The sequence below is a fragment of the Littorina saxatilis genome, linkage group LG7 (genome assembly GCF_037325665.1).
Source record: "Littorina saxatilis isolate snail1 linkage group LG7, US_GU_Lsax_2.0, whole genome shotgun sequence".
Classification (NCBI taxonomy): domain Eukaryota; kingdom Metazoa; phylum Mollusca; class Gastropoda; order Littorinimorpha; family Littorinidae; genus Littorina; species Littorina saxatilis.
Window position 1 is genome coordinate 45,624,390 of NC_090251.1, and position 22,447 is coordinate 45,646,836.

General features: G+C 42.9%; 1 protein-coding gene across 1 annotated transcript in view; it reads left to right on the top strand.

The window, feature by feature from the left end:
- Positions 1 to 1,501: 1,501 nt before the first annotated feature.
- Positions 1,502 to 22,447, top strand: part of LOC138971989 (vesicular glutamate transporter 1-like) — a 52,338-nt gene continuing 31,392 nt past the window's right edge. Inside the window, exons 1-2 of the mRNA XM_070344832.1 lie at positions 1,502 to 1,829; positions 12,981 to 14,502. Coding sequence (XP_070200933.1) covers positions 13,534 to 14,502 — 969 coding nt within the window. The 5' untranslated portion in view covers positions 1,502 to 1,829; positions 12,981 to 13,533. The remainder of the gene's footprint in view (positions 1,830 to 12,980; positions 14,503 to 22,447) is intronic.

Sequence of the window (22,447 nt, forward strand, 5' to 3'; positions counted from 1 at the left end):
GTTCAAATGCTAGTCTTTCGGATGAGACGAAAAACCGAGGTCCCTTCGTGTACACTACATTGGGGTGTGCACGTTAAAGATCCCACGATTGACAAAATGGTCTTTCCTGGCAAAATTGTATAGGCATAGGTAAAAATGTCCACCAAAATACCCGTGTGACTTGGAATAATAGGCCGCGAAAAGTAGGATAATTATGCGCCGAAATGGCTGCGATCTGCTGGCCGATGTGAATGCGTGATGTATTGTGTAAAAAAAATTCCATCTCACACGACATTGAATATGTGCGCGATATAAATTGCATAACATTAAAATAAAAAATAAATAAATAAATAAATCCCTGCGCTTCGAACTGTACCCACGGAATACGCGCAATATAAGCCTCATATTGATTGATTGATTGAGGTACATAAAAGCGTGCTATGCAGCACAGCGAAACCACTACCGCGCTCGGTCGCGATATAACCTTCGTGGTTGAAAACGACGTTAAACACCAAATAAAGAAAGAAAGAACTACCGCGCCGAACAGGCTCGTCAGTTTCACTCCGTTTTGCACAAGCGGCGGACTACGGTCATTGTGAAAAAATGCAGTGCGTTCAGTTTCATTCTGTGAGTTCGACAGCTACTTGACTAAATATTGTATTTTCGCCTTACGCGACTTGTTTGTTCTTGTAAATGTTTTTGCATGTCGGATACCAAACTAAAATATTATTTAACTCGACTTGAGATGTCAATCTTAGCGTGTATTATCCTGATGTGTCCACTTTACAGAAAAAACCCAATTTAGCTTGATTTGAGCTAGAAAGTTTTAAACCAAAACGTAACGATGACGCGGCCAGAACTAGACCATTAAGCACACATTCATCTACAGGAAGGCAATTATGATACGATGCGTAACAAAACCGTATGAGCCTCGAAGAAACATTCACTTGTTACTAATACAAACAAACAAACAAACAAACAAACAGACAAAGTAACAAACTAATACAAACAAACAAAGTAACAAAGTAACAAACTAATACAAACAAACTAATAAAACAAACAAACAAACCAACACACAAACAAACAAACAAATAAACTTGCAGTCGTTACTCCACTTTTCCATAAGTAGTGCATGACGCAAAAAAAATAACAAGCTCTAGAGAGACATACTTTTTATTGGCAGACCATGCAGCCCCACTTTCGTGAAAACAGGTTACAGTTAACACATTGATTACATTTTTGTGTTTATTCAATTCGCACTTATATGTTCGGTTTTGCGCCTTTCTGTCAATTCACCGACGCCGTCGTCATCTCCAGATAGGTGGGCGTCATGCTCAGGTCTGAAATCGAAACATGCCAAGCTGCAGGTGAAATGTTTCGTGCATGGATGTGAACAGTGGCTGTGTTCACGTGGAACGGGTGATCGCACGATAGCTAAGCCAGCATGGGTATTCTGAAACCGGTTGTGCTGAAACTACATAATTTGATACGTTCTCTCTTTGCAGCTGATGAGGCGTGCTGTGTTGTATTAGGCCCCTGGTTGTAGGGAAAATGATCACGGGAATTGCACAAACAAATTCCAACTTATTCATCCATTGGTGAGCAGTGCATAACAGCAAATCCAGCTGCCATGCATCTGTGCCTTTGGCTGTGCGCGCGTGTTTTCACTGTCTTTTTCGGATCATAACTGAAGAGATACATTGCGAACTTTGTGAGTGTGTGATGACCTGTGAAGCATGGATCTTCTGCTACTGTGTTCAACCCGTTGTTTAACGCAACTTGCCGCAGCGTGAATTCGAAGCGGGATGCGATACGCTTAGGATTGCAACACTGCGAGAACGATTTCAATCGTAAGTGTGAGTTATGCATTGGTTCTAAAGTCTAACGTATTAGGATTGTAAGTTTAAAATATTAACTTGGGTCGCTAATTTCATTCAAATCGTAAATTACACTTACACATTGGCTTTCAAGTCTTATTTTCAAGTGTTCAAAGTTTCAAGCTTTCGTTGGGGTCAACTGATAGTGGTTTTTATACACTCGCATTTAAAACTTGTCGAGGGGCGGGGATGTTGCTCAGTCGGTAGCGCGCTGGATTTGTATCCAGTTGGCCGCTGTCAGCGTGAGTTCGTCCCCACGTTCGGCGAGAGATTTATTTCTCAGTCAACTTTGTGTGCAGACTCTCCTCGGTGTCCGAACACCCCCGTGTGTACACGCAAGCACAAGACCAAGTGCGCACGAAAAAGATCCTGTAATCCATGTCAGAGTTCGGTGGGTTATAGAAACACGAAAATACCCAGCATGCTTCCTCCGAAAACGGCGTATGGCTGCCTAAATGGCGGGGTAAAAACGGTCATACACGTAAAATTCCACTCGTGCAAAAAACACGAGTGTACGTGGGAGTTTCAGCCCACGAACGCAGAAGAAGAAGAAGAAGAACTTGTCGAGTTGTTGATCCAGAGTTATTATTTTAAAAAACAATTTTTTTCAAGTTCAATGATATTAACCGACAAAATAGGCACCAAAAGAACATTTTCTTGGTTAGGTTTTGTCCATGCAAGTGCGCGCATAGTCGGACACCACACGCACACACACACACACACACACACACTCACACACACATACATACATGCATACATACATACATGTATACACACATACATGTATACATGCATACATACATACATACATACATACATACATACATACATACATACATACATACATACATACATACATACATACATACATACATACATACATATATGCATGCACGTACGTACGCACACATGAACATTAACACACACAAACACACACATACATGGACGCATGCACGCACGCACGCTCGCACGCACGCACACACACACACACACACACACACACACACACATACACACACTACACTACACTACACACACACACACACACACACACACACACATACACACGGAGGCACGCACGCAGGCACGCACACTCACAAACACTTGAGAAGACATAACAAGCGCGTACCATACAATAGTAACACGCAAACAGACGCAGAGCAGAGTCCACATAATCACATATATATAAAGAATAAAAAAAAAATAAAAAACACAATTTGACCGTGAGAGTTTGTCACCGACCTGCAAAAGGCACCAGTATCCCCATTTTGAAAAATGGCAACAGAAGAGGTAAAAGAGATCTTGCTCTGCTCACCGGATGTATTGGTCTGGGTGGCCGAGTGGTAACGCACTTGCGCTCGGAAGCGAGAGGTTGCGTGTTCGACCCTGGGTCAGGCCGCAATTTTCTCCCCCCTTTCCTAACCTAGGTGGTGGGTTCAAGTGCTAGTCTTTCGGATGAGACGAAAAACCGAGGTCCCTTCGTGTACACTACATTGGGGTGTGCACGTTAAAGATCCCACGATAAGGTGAATGCTCGCCTAATAGGCTACTGAGCTTTACTGGCCGATGTGAATGCGTTATATATTGTGTGTAAAAAATGTCTGTTTGTCTGTCAGTCTGTAAAAAATTCCATTTCAAACGGCAGAAATTAATATGTAGGCTAAGCGCCTAGGGCTATATCTAGATTTGGCGCATAAAAAAATGATCACAATAATAATAATGATAATAATGAAGGAACCTATTTACCCAACGTTTAAGCTCCCGCAGTGGGGCACTGCGGTTATGAAATTAAAAGCCCCTCCTGTTTTTGGAACCGCAGGAGCTTTCTAGTTTGCTGTTAGGTAGATTTTTGGTTTCTCTTTCCTGTCATGCTCTCTTTTTCTTCATGAATTCTTTTCTTTTTTCTGCCTTCTTGCTCATTCACCTGTATTTTTTCCAAAAATCTCTTCTCTTGCCGCTTGTCTCGCGATTCATGTATAGTTTAATCTGTTAGTGTTCTGATGTAAGTCCAGCAGTAGATAGGTTAAGCCTATTTTAACATACTGGAAACTGGTAATCTTCCAGTAGGTATTAATTTAGTTTTACTAAAGCCTGCTGGGACACAAGTAATGGGTTAGTGCATTTGTAAACAGGAATCGCTTGACAAGTGGCCCCCTTCATCCCCCCCTTCCTCGTCCTGATATGGCTCTGCGTAGTCGGCTGGACGTTAAGCAACAAATAAACAAACAAACAAACAAACGTTTAAGCTACACACCAAATGTAGAGCTCCATCGACTCATAAACACCAGAGATGTAAGTGTTTACAGAAAGACAAACAGACAGACAGAAAAACAGATAGAGTGAAACCTACCCCCCCCCCCCGCTCCCAGTTAAAAGGGGGTCGGAGGTGTAATACAATTAAGCACTAAATTGACTGCGTAAAGCTCTATATTGTTTGTACACTGTTCAGGTTTGCTTTCAAACCCATGTGTTCTACTTACACTAATCTCTCCCTGGCAGACAAGCTAATATTCGAGAAACAATAATACTACAGGTGACGCACACACATCAAATTCCTGTAAAATTAAACAAAGCACTTTTTCAACCTCGTGAATTTGTCAGCCCCCTGTACACTATCCCTACGTTTCTTTGCGCGAACGCCCTCGCTGGTCGCTTTCTTTGCTTTGCAAACGATATGCTTATGGGGAAGCGTTATTAAAGGCAGAGTAAGCCTCCCGTAAACCATCACAGATACGGTCAGGCTTTTACACACAGTACAAACACCCTTTCATTTAAACACTCACCAATTGAGAACATCCTAGGTGCCCTCCGTAAAGAGCGAACAATTTTCAAAGAATTTATTTTTGCGTGGTTTATCTTACCCCTGAGCCATCGTGAACCCGTGTGATCCAGTTTTCCCTTTTCACAATGCAGTCGTCAGTTAGTCATGAATGCGACTCGATGTGAGCTTATCTACAATAGCACGTTTTTTTATGCACGAAACAACGGCTGTGGTTCACAAGAACTCTAGCGATGGCTTTTGACTGTTGAGAGGAACGGCGATTTGCACTTCGTCTGCTACGACCCTTGCGTGACCCTGCTTCCGGGCTTTTCTTTTTTTAAAACTTTCACAACTTCGAATTGTTCTGTTCTTGTCTTGATGAAAAACGAATTCTTTGATGATTAAAGAATGTTTGTGTAAAAAGCTGTCAATTTATTATTTAGATTTTAAAAGTTAGGTCTAGCGCAAAAACGAGGCGCCGTTGTTGTTAACGAACAAGTCTACGAAAATAAATTCTTTGAAAATGTCTCACGCTCGACAGAAAGCAGCCAGGATGTTCCCGTTCGGTGAGCGTTCAAATGGAAGTATGCTTGTACTGTATTTAGACGCTCGGGGAGCTCTGTGATGGTTTACGGGAGGCTTACTGTGCCTTTAAGATGGCGGACGAAATGTCAGCCAAATGAGGGATGCGATCATGTTTGACAGACGAAACAGGCATTAATCATTAGCGAAGACATTTTTGACGACAACGTCGTAGATCGAATACGATCGTTATAGGAAACGTTTTCAGTCAAAGTTAACTTCAAAATGATGTAGAGTTAAAATGCTGTTTATCACCTCTTAATTGCTCTAGAATCGTATTTAAAGAAAGTTGCGTCTTCAAAATGAAAACCAAACATTACGGCATCCATTTTTCCCCCCTGAGCCACTATAGCTTCTCAGGCGCCACAGAGGCGCTCACAGCGCTCACCGTGAGCAAGCCGTTTCTTGTGCGCGGCGGTAAAAACGTCCATGAGGCTGCCACGCTGTGAAACGTGCCTCGGGCTTTTCATGCACATGTTTCTTACTTTAACAAACCCTCGTGCCCTGGCGACAGATGGCTAGGGAACACTGAAATGATTATGTGCAACAATAAAGAGACGTTTTGTGTGTACGTGAATGTGTAAGTTGCTGTTATGTGAGAGGCCTTTCGGAACATAAACCATATAAGGCTTCTGTTAAACGGCAGTAGGGCATATCGAACACATTTTGAGTGTACATTGTAGCATGTACTCCCGGTAAAATCACGCTTGCACACAATCTGAGACAGATTATGAGAGACAATGACAGAGACAATCAGACAGACACTCTTACAATCATACAGGGAGAGAGAGAGAGAGAGAGAGAGAGAGAGAGAGAGAGAGAGAGAGAGAGAGAGAGAGAGAGAGAGAGAGAGAGAGAGAGAGAGAGAGAGAGAGAGAGAGAGAGAGTGAGAATGACAATGACAATTCTTTATTTAACGAGGGTAATAGAGTAAGCAGTGATCTGCTTTTTTACATCTGGCCCTCGCCCTAAAGAGGGACCAGTCAAAATTGGTTAAAGAAAAAACAAGTAAAGAAAACAACTGCCACATGTTTAAGATAAACTGAAGTGTACGTGGGAGTGACAGCCCATGAACGCAGGAGAAGAAGAAGGAGAAGGAGAAGAAGAACCCTGCATACATTCAAAGATGGATGGATAGCCCGGTTTTGGCCGCACATAATGTCACACGATGTATGACTCATTCTGACCATGAACAGTGCACTGAACTCAGGCTGGCGAGGTGAAAACCGTTACATTTCAAAATTGTACGTTAAAGTGTATGTTGCAATGTACTATGTTGCAGTGTCACTGCTGTGACGCTTCTTCTTCTTCTTCTTGCGTTCGCCGTCACACCATCAGGTTAGTCAGCTGTGACGCTGACCTCAGTGTTTGTGCATTAGTAATCTGTATTTGAAAATCAGCGGCACGTTCTCTCGGCTGATACAATCGAAATGGTAGCTTGAACAAACGCACATCTGTTTTTTTGACAGACGAAGAACCAGCGTAGCAGTAAACATTTGAACGGCATCGAGCCCTGTGACTTTTGTCACATTGACAGAATCTCAAAACGTTCATTCTTCTATCAGTATATAACATCACTTCCACGGGGCTAAATCTGGAGATAGCCCATAGCTAAATTAGTTTGGTGTAAACTGTAAGTAAAATCCGTTACTTTTTTCAAATCAAAGGAAAGGACGCCCTTTGTGCTCGTGACTAAACACGGATAGAACCTGCAATGAAACTGTCTCCATGGTCTCGCTCAATCCGATGAAATCGTGACTTCATTTGTGCTTACTGTGTGCAATATCATTATGCGAGACGGTTTATGTTTCAACGTTTCTGCTCCAATGTACAGTAGACTTCATGCCGCCACCCACGGAACTCAGTCACGTTAAAGATATATGGCGTCCCTACCGCAGATTTGTCCTACGTTTCTTAATGTGAACGCCCTCGCTGGTTGCTTTCTTTCCTTGGGAAACGATTGGCTGCGTTGAAAGCAACCAGACTGCTGATTTTTGGCGTGAGACCGGCACGGTGGCCTAGTGGTAAGGCGTCCGCCCCGTGATCGGGAGGTCGTGGGTTCGAACCCCGGCCGGGTCATACCTAAGACTTTAAAATTGGCAATCTAGTGGCTGCTCCGCCTGGCGTCTGGCATTATGGGGTTAGTGCTAGGACTAGTGGTTGGTCCGGTGTCAGAATAATGTGACTGGGTGAGACATGAAGCCTGTGCTGCGACTTCTGTCTTGTGTGTGGCGCACGTTAAAATGTCAAAGCAGCACCGCCCTGATATGGCCCTTCGTGGTCGGCTGGGCGTTAAACAAACAAACAAACCGCAGGTTGTCTGATACTTGGCGTCATAATTTTTGAGTCACTTGAGAAAAAGTGACTATGTAATCGGTCAGTGTTAGTCTGTCCGGCCGGCCGTCCGGCCGGCCGTCCGGCCGGCCGTCCGTAGACACCACCTTAACGTTGGACTTTTCTCGGAAACTATCAAAGCGATCGGGCTCATATTTTGTTTAGTCGTGACCTCCAATGACCTCTACACTTTAACGATGGTTTCGTTGACCTTTGACCTTTTTCAAGGTCACAGGTCAGCGTCAAAGGAAAAATTAGACATTTTATATCTTTGACAAAGTTCATCGGATGTGATTGAAACTTTGTAGGATTATTCTTTACATCAAAGTATTTACATCTGTAGCCTTTTACGAACGTTATCAGAAAAACAAGGGAGATAACTAGCCTTTTCTGTTCGGCAACACACAACTTAACGTTGGGCTTTTCTCGGAAACTATAAAAGTGACCGGGCTCAAATTTTATGTGAACGTGACTCATTTTGTTGTGAATAGCAATTTCTTCCTGTCCATCTGATGCCTCATATAATATTCAGAACTGCGAAAGTGACTCGATCGAGCGTTTGCTCTTCTTGTTAACTTTCCAAATGCCAAACTTTAGGGCAGTGTTTTTGACTCACCTGAGTAATGGTGAGTATTAGGATTCACATGTGTCCGTCCCCATGTCCGTAGACAAAAAACCTTAACGTTGGGGTTATCTCTGATGTTTTTCAAGCTAGACCTCTAAAACTGTGCACACTTTTTGGGTGTGATGATCTCATCTTGCTCTAAGTAGGGCCAACACTCTTGCTGGTCTGCATCTCCTCAACTTGGATTAAAAAAAAAAGATCAAAGTGTGCGCTGATGTTCAAGTGGAAATGCCTGGTAAGACTCAGTCAGAGAACAGCCCTTGGTTGTTGTTAACCACCTTTTCACCATTGGCCAAGGTTACCTCTTCCTCTTTGATTCTTGTGCCAATTAAGGTTCAGTCTGGTACTATGCCACAGTTCAGTCTGTTAGTAGATATACCGACACAGCGTCCAATTACTATGCCACAGTTCAGCCTGTTGTGGATATACTGGGACAGCGTCCAGGTACTAGTCTGTAGTGGATATACTGGGACAGCGTCCAGGTACTATGCCACAGTTCAGTATGTAGTGGATATACTAGGACTGCGTTAAGGTACTCTGCCACAGTCTTTGAGGACGTCTTTTCTGTTTTTGTGATAGTTGGGGCGGAACTGTAAAGTAATCTTTGACTAAGTCGGGACTTTGATATTGCATTAGAGCTAGGTAGCTTGAAAATAAGCGAATAAGTTCGCTCATTAAAATTGTCATCAAAAACAAATATTCCATTACAAATTCAAACATTACTGCATTGTACTTCTTATCTTTTCCTGATTTAAAATATACATATGTACATATGTAATGCTTACTTTAAAAACGCGTTCAGAATTAAAGAAAACAGGTTGAGTATGCTTCGCGGAGACAAGTGTGACCCGTGACTGTTTTCGAGTATGGTTAACCGAGACTATCTGAATTTAGTCTCGCCGATGACTGTTTTTTTGAGTTTATCCTTCTATTTGATGCCTATAGATTGACTACAGGTTTATTTATCGCTTCACGCGACTTGTTTTACATTTCGTCAAGTTATGAAAGTTCAGAATTGTATTATTAAATTTGTTACATAACATAATAATAATAATAATAATAATAATAACGGGCATTTATATAGCGCCTTACCAGAAGTTCAAAGCGCGTATGCCGTGTGAGATGGAATTTTTTACACAATATATCACGCATTCAATCAATCAATCAATCAATAGGAAGCTTATTTAGCGCGTATTCCGTGGGTACAGTTCTAAGCGCTTGTCGAAGAGTTGTCAACACAGGACTAACAAAGAAACTAACATCTACAGACGGACACGAACCCTATCACACATTAGCAAACCCTGATAAACATACAACAAACAACTGTTTAACAACAATGTACACATCAATAGCTAGGTCCAAACAAAATAATATTAAGCACAAAGAAAACACCTCTCACAGAGCACAGCACAAGAATGTCTTTTGGGGCACAACACATCACGTCGAACATGAAAGTCGCAGCCAGCTACGGGAAGAACTGAGTTTTCAACCTACTCTTGAACGCGTCAAGAGAGGGGCTCTGGCGAAGCTCAAGCGGCAGGAAGTTCCAGACGGAGGGGCCCGCGGAGGGGAATGCACGCTGACCAGCAGATGCAAGTTTCAAGCGAGGGATGTGAAGGCGGAGTGGGTCAGCAGCAGAACGAAGGGGACGGTCGGAGGGCTGGGTGTACAGGTCCAGGGAGGATTGAAGGTACTCGGGAGCAGAGTCGTTGAGACACTTGTAGACCAGAGTGGACAGTTTGTAGGAGATTCGGGTGTTGACAGGGAGCCAGTGCAAGGAGCGAAGTAGGGGGGTGATGTGGTCTCGCTTCGTCTTCCTCAACGTCAGCCTGGCAGCAGCGTTCTGGACTCGTTGTAGGCCATGAATGGATGAGGCGGGGAGGCCAGCCAGAAGGGAGTTGCAGTAGTCCAGACGACTGAAGATGAGGGAGACAACCAGCTTGACACAGGCGTCGTGGGTGAGGTAGCGACGGATGGAGGCGATGCGTCGTAGGTGGAAAAAGCAGGTCTTGATGATGAAGGAGATGTGTGTCTGCATGGAGAGAGTGGAGTCGAGAAAGACGCCAAGGCTCTTGACAGCAGGGGAGAATGGAACAGTCGCGTCATCCAGCTGGAGGTCGGTCACAGTGAGGGAAGCAATCTTCTGTCGTGTTCCAACGAGAAGGGCCTCCGTCTTCTCACTGTTCAGCTTCAACTTGTTCTCAGTCATTCACATCGGCCAGTAAATCTCGAGCCATTTCGGCGAGTATTTACTTTTCACGGCCTATTATTCCAAGTCACACGGGTATTTGGTGGACATTTTTTTTTTATCTATGTCTATACAATTTTGCCAGGAAAGACCCTTTTGTCAATCGTGGGATCTTTAACGTGCACACCCCAATGTAGTGTCTAAAAATTGCAAATAATAATAACACTTTTGATTACAGATTCAAAAGTTATTGCATTGTATCCTTTGGATTTCCTGGATCCCAATGTATAAACAGATATGTCATGCTTTGAGTGTGAAAATCTGCTCAAAAGAGAAAAATCGCCTTTTTTGTTCATATGCATCGAGGAGGCAACCCGTTTCGGTCTTCTGGTTTCGGCTAGCCAAATCTCACTAGCATTGTTAATGACTCGTCCCTGATTCCAATGTTGATCTTTTAGTTTCAAACCAACTTAATGTTTTATTATCGCTTCACATGACTTGTTCGGTATTTTGTTCGCTGTCATGATGTCACCATTTAGAGGGTAGGGTTACATTTTTAGGTATTTATTTCTAAGAATATGCAACTTTTTTTCCAAGATCGTTTTTTTTTATTGGTCAATGATTCTACTTTAACACAAAAAAGAGAAATGGAGTGCAATTAACATTGTTACTTTTTGAAGGTATGCATCACATCGAAATAGCAGTTCAGAAGAACAGAATTCCCATAATTAGTCCTTATTTGCTGCTTTTTTAACTGAGCTCGGAAATGATATTTTGCTTGCAATGTTATTGCTTAATTTATTAAAGCCTCTGGACAATATTCTTTGAATAAATCGTTACCCAATTCTGTTTACGTCTATCCCTTTGTTTTGATAGAGTACTGTAACAAGATATCACATTATGTCGACAAGAATGCGTCTGCATACAAGTATTTGTCTTGATTCTATCCAGGAGGATGTAAGGCTTTAATAAAAACATTATTTCAAAGGTCTCTGTCAAAATTGATTTTGTTGAAAAAAAAAGGAAATCTGTGATTGAAGATTGTGAAACCTGCCCGTACCTCTAAACCAAACGAACCTCTCAGTAACGATAACATTTGCATGTAAAACAGCAACATGAGGTAACGAGATGAAAATGTGAGATACAATGTCGCGTGAACAGTGTTGAACATGCCGCGGGCATTTCGTGGTGGAGTGAATGTTCATTTGATTGCTTGGTCTTTTTACCTGTACAAAGTGTGCAGACAACATCGTGCTTGTATTCATTGTCGTGAGTTTCGATGTGTTTGTTTGCTTTTTGCCGTTGATGAAACATAACTTACATTCTCATTCATATATACCTGTTTGGCCGAATAAAAACGGTCATATAAGTAAAAACCCACTCGTGCAAAAGCATGAGTGAACGTGGATATTTCAGCCCATGAACGAAATATATACCTGTTGAAATTGTAGGCGTAAATCAATAATTCACAATCCGCCCTGGATTATTTGAAAACCCGAACAACTCGTTCTCTCATAAATCATGACTTTATACTGATCCACACCTGTGCGTTTTAAAATCATCGTTTGGACTTTCCCCCTCCCCCGGCCTTTTGTTGCAGTACGGTGCGAGGTGAATGAGGCTGGTCTGTGAAATCAAGCTACAGTTTATTCTTCACAAACAACGAAACACTGTGACCACAGGAGCAAAGCTTCAAGAGCCATGAGCAGATGTTCCTCCATTGTTCCTCCATTGTTAAACTGTGGTAGCCGGTACGGTAGATGAAACGCGTTGCATTTGATGGTGTTAAGTTTCACGCTAGTACTGCGGATAACAAAGAATGCTGCCACTGATTGTTCTATCGCTCCCCAGCATGTCGTAAGAGGCGACCAACGGATTCTGTTTCTCCTTTTACCCTTGTTAAGTGTTTCTTGTATAGAATATAGTCAATGTTTGTAAAGATTTTAGTCAAGCAGTATGTAAGAAATGTTAAGTCCTTTGTACTGGAAACTTGCATTCTCCGAGTAAGGTAATACATTGTACTACGTTGCAAGCCCCTGGAGCAAATTTTTGATTAGTGCTTTTGTGAACAATTGACAAGTGGCTCTATCCCATCTCCCCCCTTTCCCCGTCGCGATATAACCTTCGTGGTTGAAAACGACGTTAAACACCAAATAAAGAAAGAAAGAAAGAAATTATCGTTAACGTTCAAACTGGTCAAAGCAATGCCAACGCATTGTGCCTTGTACAAGGTTTACTAAGTCTTGTTTTCGCTAAAACGTTTTTTCTCAGACTATTGTGTGTAGCCCTTCTCGCGGCCCTCTTTTCCGGCCAAAGCTGTTTTTCCAACGGAAAATTCATGCTCAGCATCTGGATATGGATTTTACATCTTACTGCTTGTCATCCTAGAATTTAAAACCACCATCAGAAATATTTTTCCACATAAATTATATATGTAGCTGAGACGAATTAATAATGAACGCTGTCTGTTGCAGAGTTTGCCTTTGATGTCATGGACTAGCTCCTTCTTGTAAAGGACTGTTATGCCCGTATCGCGGACGGCCATGTTCTCGTTCCTGATTTTCGACATCACTGTACAGAAAATACATGCTCATGTAGCAAAGACGAATTAATAATGAACGCCTTCTGTTGCAGAGTTTGCCTTTGATGTCATGGACCTCTTCTTGTAAAAGACTTTACGACCGTGTCGAAGACGGCCCTGTTCTCATGCCTGATTCACGACATCACTACACTGGCCTGTAACTGAAAGAGGCAAGTTGAGTACAGGACTGAAGTCAGCGATGGATAACGACGTCAACGTTGATGGGAAAGCGGAACACGGTGAACACTTGGATGCCAAACACTCCGAATAATCTCCTCGGGCGATTCTGACGTCATAGGACAAATACCTCCTTCCTCCAAGGTCATCGCCTCTGCCGAGGTTGAACACGAAGAAGAAGCTCGTGGAGGGGGGGGACACACAGGTTAAAAACACGCCGCCGTCAAGCGCCAGGAGTCCCGAGGACCATGGGTATGACGCCGGCAGCTCGACGGCCAACACTTCTCAGAGAAACACGCCTGAACACGGCACAGAACCAAGTTCCGCCCATGCGGGAACAGGCGACAATGATGAAGTAGAAAGGGATTTAGGGTCTGCGCTCTCCACAAAGCAGAACGCTCCTGTTAAATAGGCGAGGACAAACCTGTGATGGATACAGCAGCAAGTGGTACACCGTCTCTTCCATTAGACGAGAAAACAAACGGAAATAGTCGTGGTAATGACGATGCAAGTGATGAAGATAACAAATCTCAAGCAACAGCCCGCTTTGCACAACCAGCAGACATTACTCAGGAAAATGTGGATGTTCCAAACGATGACCTTGTTCGTGAGACTGAGACATCACCACCCCATCACCCTCAAAGCGAGAATTCACCACAAGAGGGCCAAGGACGTAGCCTTGCTGATCGTGAACACACAGCAGACACGCCTGTGAGTGATCAAATTGACACTGCAGCACCAGAAAAGCAAAGTTCAGACGATTCACAAAGCCAACCGAGAATCCAAGCCTCTCAGTCCTCGACACCCATGAGCTCATCTGAACTGTCCAATCCGGACAAAGCCCAGTTGTCCGATCTGCTTCTGGTCCAACAAGACAACGATAAAGCCGACCTGGGCGCTTTGCAACGCTCCTCCTTCTCCTACGCTCCCCCCACAACCACCGGAAGTCTCCACGATGCGGAAGTGACGTCAGACCTGACGTCAGAAAAGCCCGATCACCCGACACTGTCAAGCTTTCCACACGACCAATCCATGGAAGGGAGATCATCCGTTACTACATCCGGTTCCTGTCAATCCGACGATGTTCTTTTCAGCAGCAGGCTCGGACTTGCCGCAAAAGTCGACCCAAAGTGGCTCAACAGTGAGGGTTCCCACCAGGGGAGTCTCGATGCAGGAAGCAACAAGGGAGGCGCAGGAGCGGGAGGAGTAGAAGAAGAAGGTGAGAGATGGGGAAGGGGAGTGTGCCCGTGCCTACCACTGCGCTACGTTGTGGTGTGGACGGTGTTCGTGGGCATGGTCATCATCAACGCCATGCGGACCAACGTCGGGGTCACCGTGGTCACCATCCTCAACAAGGAGTCGCACAGCTTCGACAACAACACCGGCGAGATCAGAGAGGTGGGTGGTCAGTGTGATTCTCTGCATCTGTCTCTGTCGCAGTCTTCGGCTTTCTCTATGTTTCTCTGTCTGTTTCTCTGTCTCTGTCTCTGTCTCTGTCTTTCTCTGTGTTTCTCTGTCTCTCTGTCTCCGTCACTGTCTTTGTCTTTCTCTGTGTTTCTCTGTCTCTCTGTCTCCGTCACTGTCTTTGTCTTTCTCTATGTTTCTCTGTCTCTCTGTCTCCGTCACTGTCTTTGTCTTTCTCTATGTTTCTCTGTCTCTCTGTCTCCGTCGCTGTCTCTGTCTTTCTCTGTGTTTCTCTGTCTCTCTGTCTCTGTCTTTGTCTCTGTCTCTTTCTATGTTTCTCTGTCTCTCTGTCTCTGTCTCTGTCTCTGTCTTTCTCTATGTTTCTCTGTCTCTGTCACTGTCTTTGTCTTTCTCTATGTTTCTCTGTCTCTCTGTCTCCGTCACTGTCTTTGTCTTTCTCTATGTTTCTCTGTCTCTCTGTCTCCGTCACTGTCTTTGTCTTTCTCTGTGTTTCTCTGTCTCCGTCGCTGTCTCAGTCTTTCTCTATGTTTCTCTGTCTCTCTGTCTCCGTCGCTGTCTCTGTCTTTCTCTATGTTTCTCTGTCTCTCTGTCTCCGTCGCTGTCTTTGTCTTTCTCTATGTTTCTCTGTCTGTCTCCGTCGCTGTCTCTGTCTCTCTGTCTCCGTCGCTGTCTCTGTCTTTCTCTATGTTTCTCTGTCTTTCTGTCTCCGTCGCTGTCTCTGTCTTTCTCTATGTTTCTCTGTCTTTCTGTCTCCGTCGCTGTCTTTGTCTTTCTCTATGTTTCTCTGTCTTTCTGTCTCCGTCGCTGTCTTTGTCTTTCTCTATGTTTCTCTGTCTCTCTGTCTCCGTCGCTGTCTCTGTCTTTCTCTATGTTTCTCTGTCTTTCTGTCTCCGTCGCTGTCTCTGTCTTTCTCTATGTTTCTCTGTCTTTCTTTTTTTTTTTTTTTTTTTTTTTTTTTACAATTTTATTCAAATAAATAACAACAATCAACAATATCTCATACAATGAATTAAATACATCTTATCGAGTACAACAAGCTAACTTTTTTTTAACGTTTTGTTCTTCGAACACTCACACAAAAATGCTTCTTATCTGTAACTGCCTATTAAAAATACTTTCCAACGGTAAAAACGAATTTGTTTTTTTATATATACTAACGCACATCTTTCCGATTAAGATAATGTGGTTCAATTTATACATAGTTGCCTTTTTCACCATTACAAAATGCATACCAAATAAAACATCACTAACTTTCAAAACAATCTTAATTTCTAAAGTACGAAAAATAAATTCTTCAATAAACTTCCAGAATTTGTATACAACCGGGCATTCAAAAAAGAAGTGTTCAATGAAATCAGTTACATCACAACAGTAATTACATTTATTAGTTTCCGTTACTTTCATTTTACACAGGAGAATGTTGGTCGGATAAATGTTGTGCATAATTTTCCAGTGTAAAACTCTTAATCTAGTCTCTTGTGTTGACTGATGGGCAACTATCCAAGAACGTTCATCAATTTCTACATTAAACTTTCTCTTCCAAAATCCTCCGGAACATGGTACATCTGTTTTCATATTAATAATCTCTTTCCGATATTCTTTGGCACTTAACACATTTTTGCCGTTAAACAGTGGGGTAATACAAACATCATCAGTCATATTTACAACATTTTTCCTCATGAATAATGACACAGCAGCTTTTACAACATTATATTCAAGAATTCGGTTTGGCGAATATCCAATCAAATCACATATATCTTGATATGATAATATGTCTCCCGAACGTACAATGTCAGTTAATACCAATACACCTCGTCGTATCCAACTTTCAAAAAATAAAACTTTGCCACTATACGTTATGCATGCATTATTCCATAATAAAATCGGCCCGATTGTCCCACGATCGTAGTGGTTATTATCCAGCCAATATTTTAATACTGCTTTCCAAAAGTGTGATTTCACTAGGTCTAACCCTTTAAATCTTGCACTGTTTACATTCGATAAGAAACATTCAAAGTGCTTTCCAAAACGCAAATACATCATCTTTGGAGTGAGACTCCAATTATCATTTTCATTTGATGTAGTCAGTTGTGAAACCCATTGTAATAAAAAAGAAATTTGCATTTGCCTAATATCGATCATTTTTAAACCACCTTTTTCAATTTCAAAACATAAAACGCTTCTTTTCACCTTTTCAAAGGCCTTCCGATTACAATCTCTTTTTCGCCACAAAAATCTGTACAATAAGGTATTGACTTCATTCAAAACACAGTCAGGTAATACAAACGCTTGCATAATATACACAAATTGTGAAATTAAAAACGTTTTCACAATACATATTTTCCCTAAAATGCTCAAATTTCGCTTCTCCCATGCACAAATCAATCGCTTAATATTCCTTATTCTTCCAGTCCAGTTATCTTCTACCAAAGAAGCACTCTTATCATTACAAAAATATACACCCAAAATCTTCAACTTCTTCTTCCAAACAAAATTATAAAATGTTTCATCACAATGTTTCCTACTACCCAACCACATCGCCTCAGACTTTCTCTTATGTATCCTTAAGCCTGAAAAACTAGAAAAGTCATTCATTATTTCAAGTGCATAATACATATCAATCTCATCCTTTAAAAAAAGGGTGATATCGTCTGCATACAGAGCAATTTTAATAACGGTTGCAATATCAACATTATTCCATAACGAAATTCCTTTAATACGTCTACACTGTCTTATTTTTGATGCCAGCAATTCAAAGGCCAAACATGATAACGGGCACCCTTGACGAATCCCGGCTTTCACATAAAAAAAATCAGACAACCATCCACAATACTGCACTGAGCTAACCGTGTCGTTCATTAACACAGTCACCCATTGAACAAATTCTGGCCCAAACCCGAATTTTTGAAAGGCTTTAATAATAAACTCTTTTGAAATACTATCGTACGCTTGAACACAGTCAATTGCGACCAACAGACCAGGTTGATTTAACTCGTGTGACTGTTCGATTACATCATCAATTAACCTTAATATTGTAGATACTTTTCTGCCTTTAATATAACCGACTTGATCTTTCTGAACAATATCACCATTAGCGAGATTTAAGAAACAGCACGTTTCGTTTTGCAGCTCGTTTCGTTTGGTGAATGAGTCACCCCGCGAAACGGAACGTGTAACGAGACGGCATAGGCCGCAGACAAGATTTAGATGTATTCACGTTTCGTTTCGGAATGAAAGGCCGGGCATGGCAGGATATGATCCGCTGACTGGGCATGGCATAATTTCAACTCCACGAGTCAATAAAGGATTGACATACTCGCATTGCACGCACAAGAGCTTCACATTTTTCAATTCATGCACCTGATCACATACGAAGCCAGAATAAAAATTCGATGCGATGACCTACTTCTGCTTCGCCATTTGCTTTCTCACCATGAAGTTGGATAAATGTACCAGGATCAGCACCCTTCAAAATATTTCAGTTCACAACAGTTGTCTACCTCCAATGAACACATTCTCAGCGCTGAAAGACTGTGAAAGGGTTGATGAATCTAGCAATGCATAAAATGGCCAACAAATAAAACTGTTAGTGTGCAAAAATACTCACAAAAGTTGACGAAATATTGTTCGTTTTTTGGGGGTGGAAAACGTGACTGCGTTTTGACGTTCCACGTTCCGTTTCAGTTGACCTTCACCTTTCCAGCGAGAGACCCCCGAAATAATGACGTTTACCACAACTTCAAAACGAAACGTCCCAACGTTTCGTTTCTTAAATCTCCGTAATAACGCTTCCTAACCTTTTTGCCAAACACTTGGCTATCAGTTTATAATCGCTGTTTGTAAGGGAGATGGGTCTCCAGTTCTTTAATTCGTTTTTGGGCAAGTCCTTTCCCTTGTGTATAAGAGTAATGACAGCTTTGCGCTGCGTGGAAGACAATTTTCCATCGTCAAAACTTGCATTAAAAGACGCAATTAACAATGTTCTGATGCGGGTCCAAAACACTTTCAAAAATTCTGCAGTAATACCATCAACCCCAGGGGCCGACCCAGATTTGATTTGTTTAAGTACAGCGAGAGCTTTGTTTTCAGTTGTTAACCCTTCACACTCATTTCTCTGAAAATCTGGAATCTGTAATGTTGTCACATCAGATAAAAACTGATCTACCTTCTCGTCCATGTTTTCAACGTTTACTTTTTTTCTGTACAAGTCAGCATAGTAATTCTTTTGCGCGTTCAAGATTTCACGCTGGTCAGTTATCACTTCCCCAGATTCACACTGTATACTGTCCATAATCTTCGCATTTGCTCTGGCTTTTTCAAGGTTGAGAAAATACTTTGTGTTCTTTTCTCCCTGTTCTACCCACTTCGCACGGGCGCGTACTTGGGCTGCGCGAGCTTCTCTGTCTTTCTGTCTCTGTCTCTGTCTCTGTCTTTCTCTATGTTTCTCTGTCTTTCTGTCTCCGTCGCTGTCTCTGTCTTTCTCTATGTTTCACTGTCTTTCTGTCTCCGTCGCTGTCTCTGTCTTTCTCTATGTTTCTCTGTCTCTCTGTCTCCGTCACTGTCTTTGTCTTTCTCTATGTTTCTCTGTCTCTCTGTCTCCGTCACTGTCTTTGTCTTTCTCTATGTTTCTCTGTCTCTCTGTCTCCGTCACTGTCTTTGTCTTTCTCTGTGTTTCTCTGTCTCCGTCGCTGTCTCAGTCTTTCTCTATGTTTCTCTGTCTTTCTGTCTCCGTCGCTGTCTTTGTCTTTCTCTATGTTTCTCTGTCTCTCTGTCTCCGTCGCTGTCTTTGTCTTTCTCTATGTTTCTCTGTCTGTCTCCGTCGCTGTCTCTGTCTTTCTCTATGTTTCTCTGTCTCCGTCGCTGTCTTTGTCTTTCTCTCTGTTTCTCTGTCTCTCTGTCTCCGTCACTGTCTCTGTCTTTCTCTATGTTTCTCTGTCTTTCTGTCTTCGTCGCTGTCTCTGTCTTTCTTTATGTTTCTCTGTCTTTCTGTCTCCGTCGCTGTCTGTGTCTTTCTCTATGTTTCTCTGTCTTTCTGTCTCCGTCGCTGTCTTTGTCTTTCTCTATGTTTCTCTGTCTTTCTGTCTCCGTCGCTGTCTCTGTCTTTCTCTATGTTTCTCTGTCTCTCTGTCTCCGTCGCTGTCTCTGTCTTTCTCTATGTTTCTCTGTCTTTCTGTCTCCGTCGCTGTCTTTGTCTTTCTCTATGTTTCTCTGTCTTTCTGTCTCCGTCGCTGTCTCTGTCTTTCTCTATGTTTCTCTGTCTTTCTGTCTCCGTCGCTGTCTCTGTCTTTCTCTATGTTTCTCTGTCTTTCTGTCTCCGTCGCTGTCTCTGTCTTTCTCTATGTTTCTCTGTCTTTCTGTCTCCGTCTTTCTCTATGTTTCTGTTTTTCTGTCTCCGTCGCTGTCTTTGTCTTTCTCTATGTTTCTCTGTCTCTCTGTCTCCGTCGCTGTCTTTGTCTTTCTCTATGTTTCTCTGTCTCTCTGTCTCCGTCGCTGTCTCTGTCTTTCTCTATGTTTCTCTGTCTTTCTGTCTCCGTCGCTGTCTCTGTCTTTCTCTATGTTTCTCTGTCTCTCTGTCTCCGTCGCTGTCTCTGTCTTTCTCTATGTTTCTCTGTCTCTCTGTCTCCGTCGCTGTCTTTGTCTTTCTCTATGTTTCTCTGTCTGTCTCCGTCGCTGTCTCTGTCTTTCTCTATGTTTCTCTGTCTTTCTGTCTCCGTCGCTGTCTTTGTCTTTCTCTGTGTTTCTCTGTCTCTCTGTCTCCGTCGCCGTCTCTGTCTTTCTCTATGTTTCTCTGTCTCTCTGTCTCCGTCGCTGTCTCTGTCTTTCTCTGTGTTTCTCTGTCTTTCTGTCTCCGTCGCTGTCTCTGTCTTTCTCTGTGTTTCTCTGTCTCTCTGTCTCCGTCGCTGTCTCTGTCTTTCTCTGTTTCTCTGTCTCCGTCGCTGTCTCTGTCTTTCTCTGTCTTTCTGTCTCCGTCGCTGTCTCTGTCTTTCTCTGTGTTTCTCTGTCTCTCTGTCTCCGTCACTGTCTCTGTCTTTCTCTATGTTTCTCTGTCTGTCTCCGTCGCTGTCTCTGTCTTTCTCTATGTTTCTCTGTCTCTCTGTCTCCGTCGCTGTCTCTGTCTTTCTCTGTGTTTCTCTGTCTCTCTGTCTCCGTGACTGTCTCTGTCTTTCTCTATGTTTCTCTGTCTGTCTCCGTCGCTGTCTCTGTCTTTCTCTATGTTTCTCTGTGTCTCCGTCGCTGTCTCTGTCTTTCTCTGTGTTTCTCTGTCGCTCTGCCTCCGTCACTGTCTCTGTCTTTCTCTATGTTTCTCTGTCTGTCTCCGTCGCTGTCTCTGTCTTTCTCTATGTTTCTCTGTCTCTCTGTCTCCGTCGCTGTCTCTGTCTTTCTCTGTGTTTCTCTGTCTTTCTGTCTCCGTCGCTGTCTCTGTCTTTTTTTATGTTTCTCTGTCTTTCTGTCTCCGTCGCTGTCTCTGTCTTTCTCTATGTTTCTCTGTCTTTCTGTCTCCGTCGCTGTCTCTGTCTTTCTCTATGTTTCACTGTCTTTCTGTCTCCGTCTTTCTCTATGTTTCTCTGTCTTTCTGTCTCCGTCGCTGTCTCTGTCTTTCTCTATGTTTCTCTCTCTCTGTCTCCGTCACTGTCTTTGTCTTTCTCTATGTTTCTCTGTCTCTCTGTCTCCGTCACTGTCTTTGTCTTTCTCTATGTTTCTCTGTCTCTCTGTCTCCGTCACTGTCTTTGTCTTTCTCTGTGTTTCTCTGTCTCTCTGTCTCCGTCGCTGTCTCCGTTTTTCTCTATGTTTCTCTGTCTCTCTGTCTCCGTCGCTGTCTCTGTCTTTCTCTATGTTTCTCTGTCTTTCTGTCTCCGTCGCTGTCTTTGTCTTTCTCTGTGTTTCTCTGTCTGTCTCCGTCGCTGTCTCTGTCTTTCTCTATGTTTCTCTGTCTCCGTCGCTGTCTTTGTCTTTCTCTGTGTTTCTCTGTCTCTCTGTCTCCGTCACTCTCTCTGTCTTTCTCTATGTTTCTCTGTCTTTCTGTCTCCGTCGCTGTCTCTGTCTTTCTTTATGTTTCTCTGTCTTTCTGTCTCCGTCGATGTCTGTGTCTTTCTCTATGTTTCTCTGTCTTTCTGTCTCCGTCGCTGTCTTTGTCTTTCTCTATGTTTCTCTGTCTTTCTGTCTCCGTCGCTGTCTCTGTCTTTCTCTATGTTTCTCTGTCTTTCTGTCTCCGTCGCTGTCTCTGTCTTTCTCTATGTTTCTCTGTCTTTCTGTCTCCGTCTTTCTCTATGTTTCTGTCTTTCTGTCTCCGTCGCTGTCTCTGTCTTTCTCTATGTTTCTCTGTCTCTCTGTCTCCGTCTCTGTCTTTCTCTATGTTTCTCTGTCTTTCTGTCTCCGTCGCTGTCTCTGTCTTTCTCTGTTTCTCTGTCTTTCTGTCTCCGTCGCTGTCTCTGTCTTTCTCTATGTTTCTCTGTCTTTCTGTCTCCGTCGCTGTCTCTGTCTTTCTCTATGTTTCTCTGTCTTTCTGTCTCCGTCTTTCTCTATGTTTCTGTCTTTCTGTCTCCGTCGCTGTCTCTGTCTTTCTCTATGTTTCTCTGTCTCTCTGTCTCCGTCGCTGTCTCTGTCTTTCTCTATGTTTCTCTGTCTCTCTGTCTCCGTCGCTGTCTTTGTCTTTCTCTATGTTTCTCTGTCTCTCTGTCTCCGTCGCTGTCTTTGTCTTTCTCTATGTTTCTCTGTCTCTCTGTCTCCGTCGCTGTCTCTGTCTTTCTCTATGTTTCTCTGTCTTTCTGTCTCCGTCGCTGTCTTTGTCTTTCTCTGTGTTTCTCTGTCTCTCTGTCTCCGTCACTGTCTCTGTCTTTCTCTATGTTTCTCTGTCTCTCTGTCTCCGTCGCTGTCTTTGTCTTTCTCTATGTTTCTCTGTCTGTCTCCGTCGCTGTCT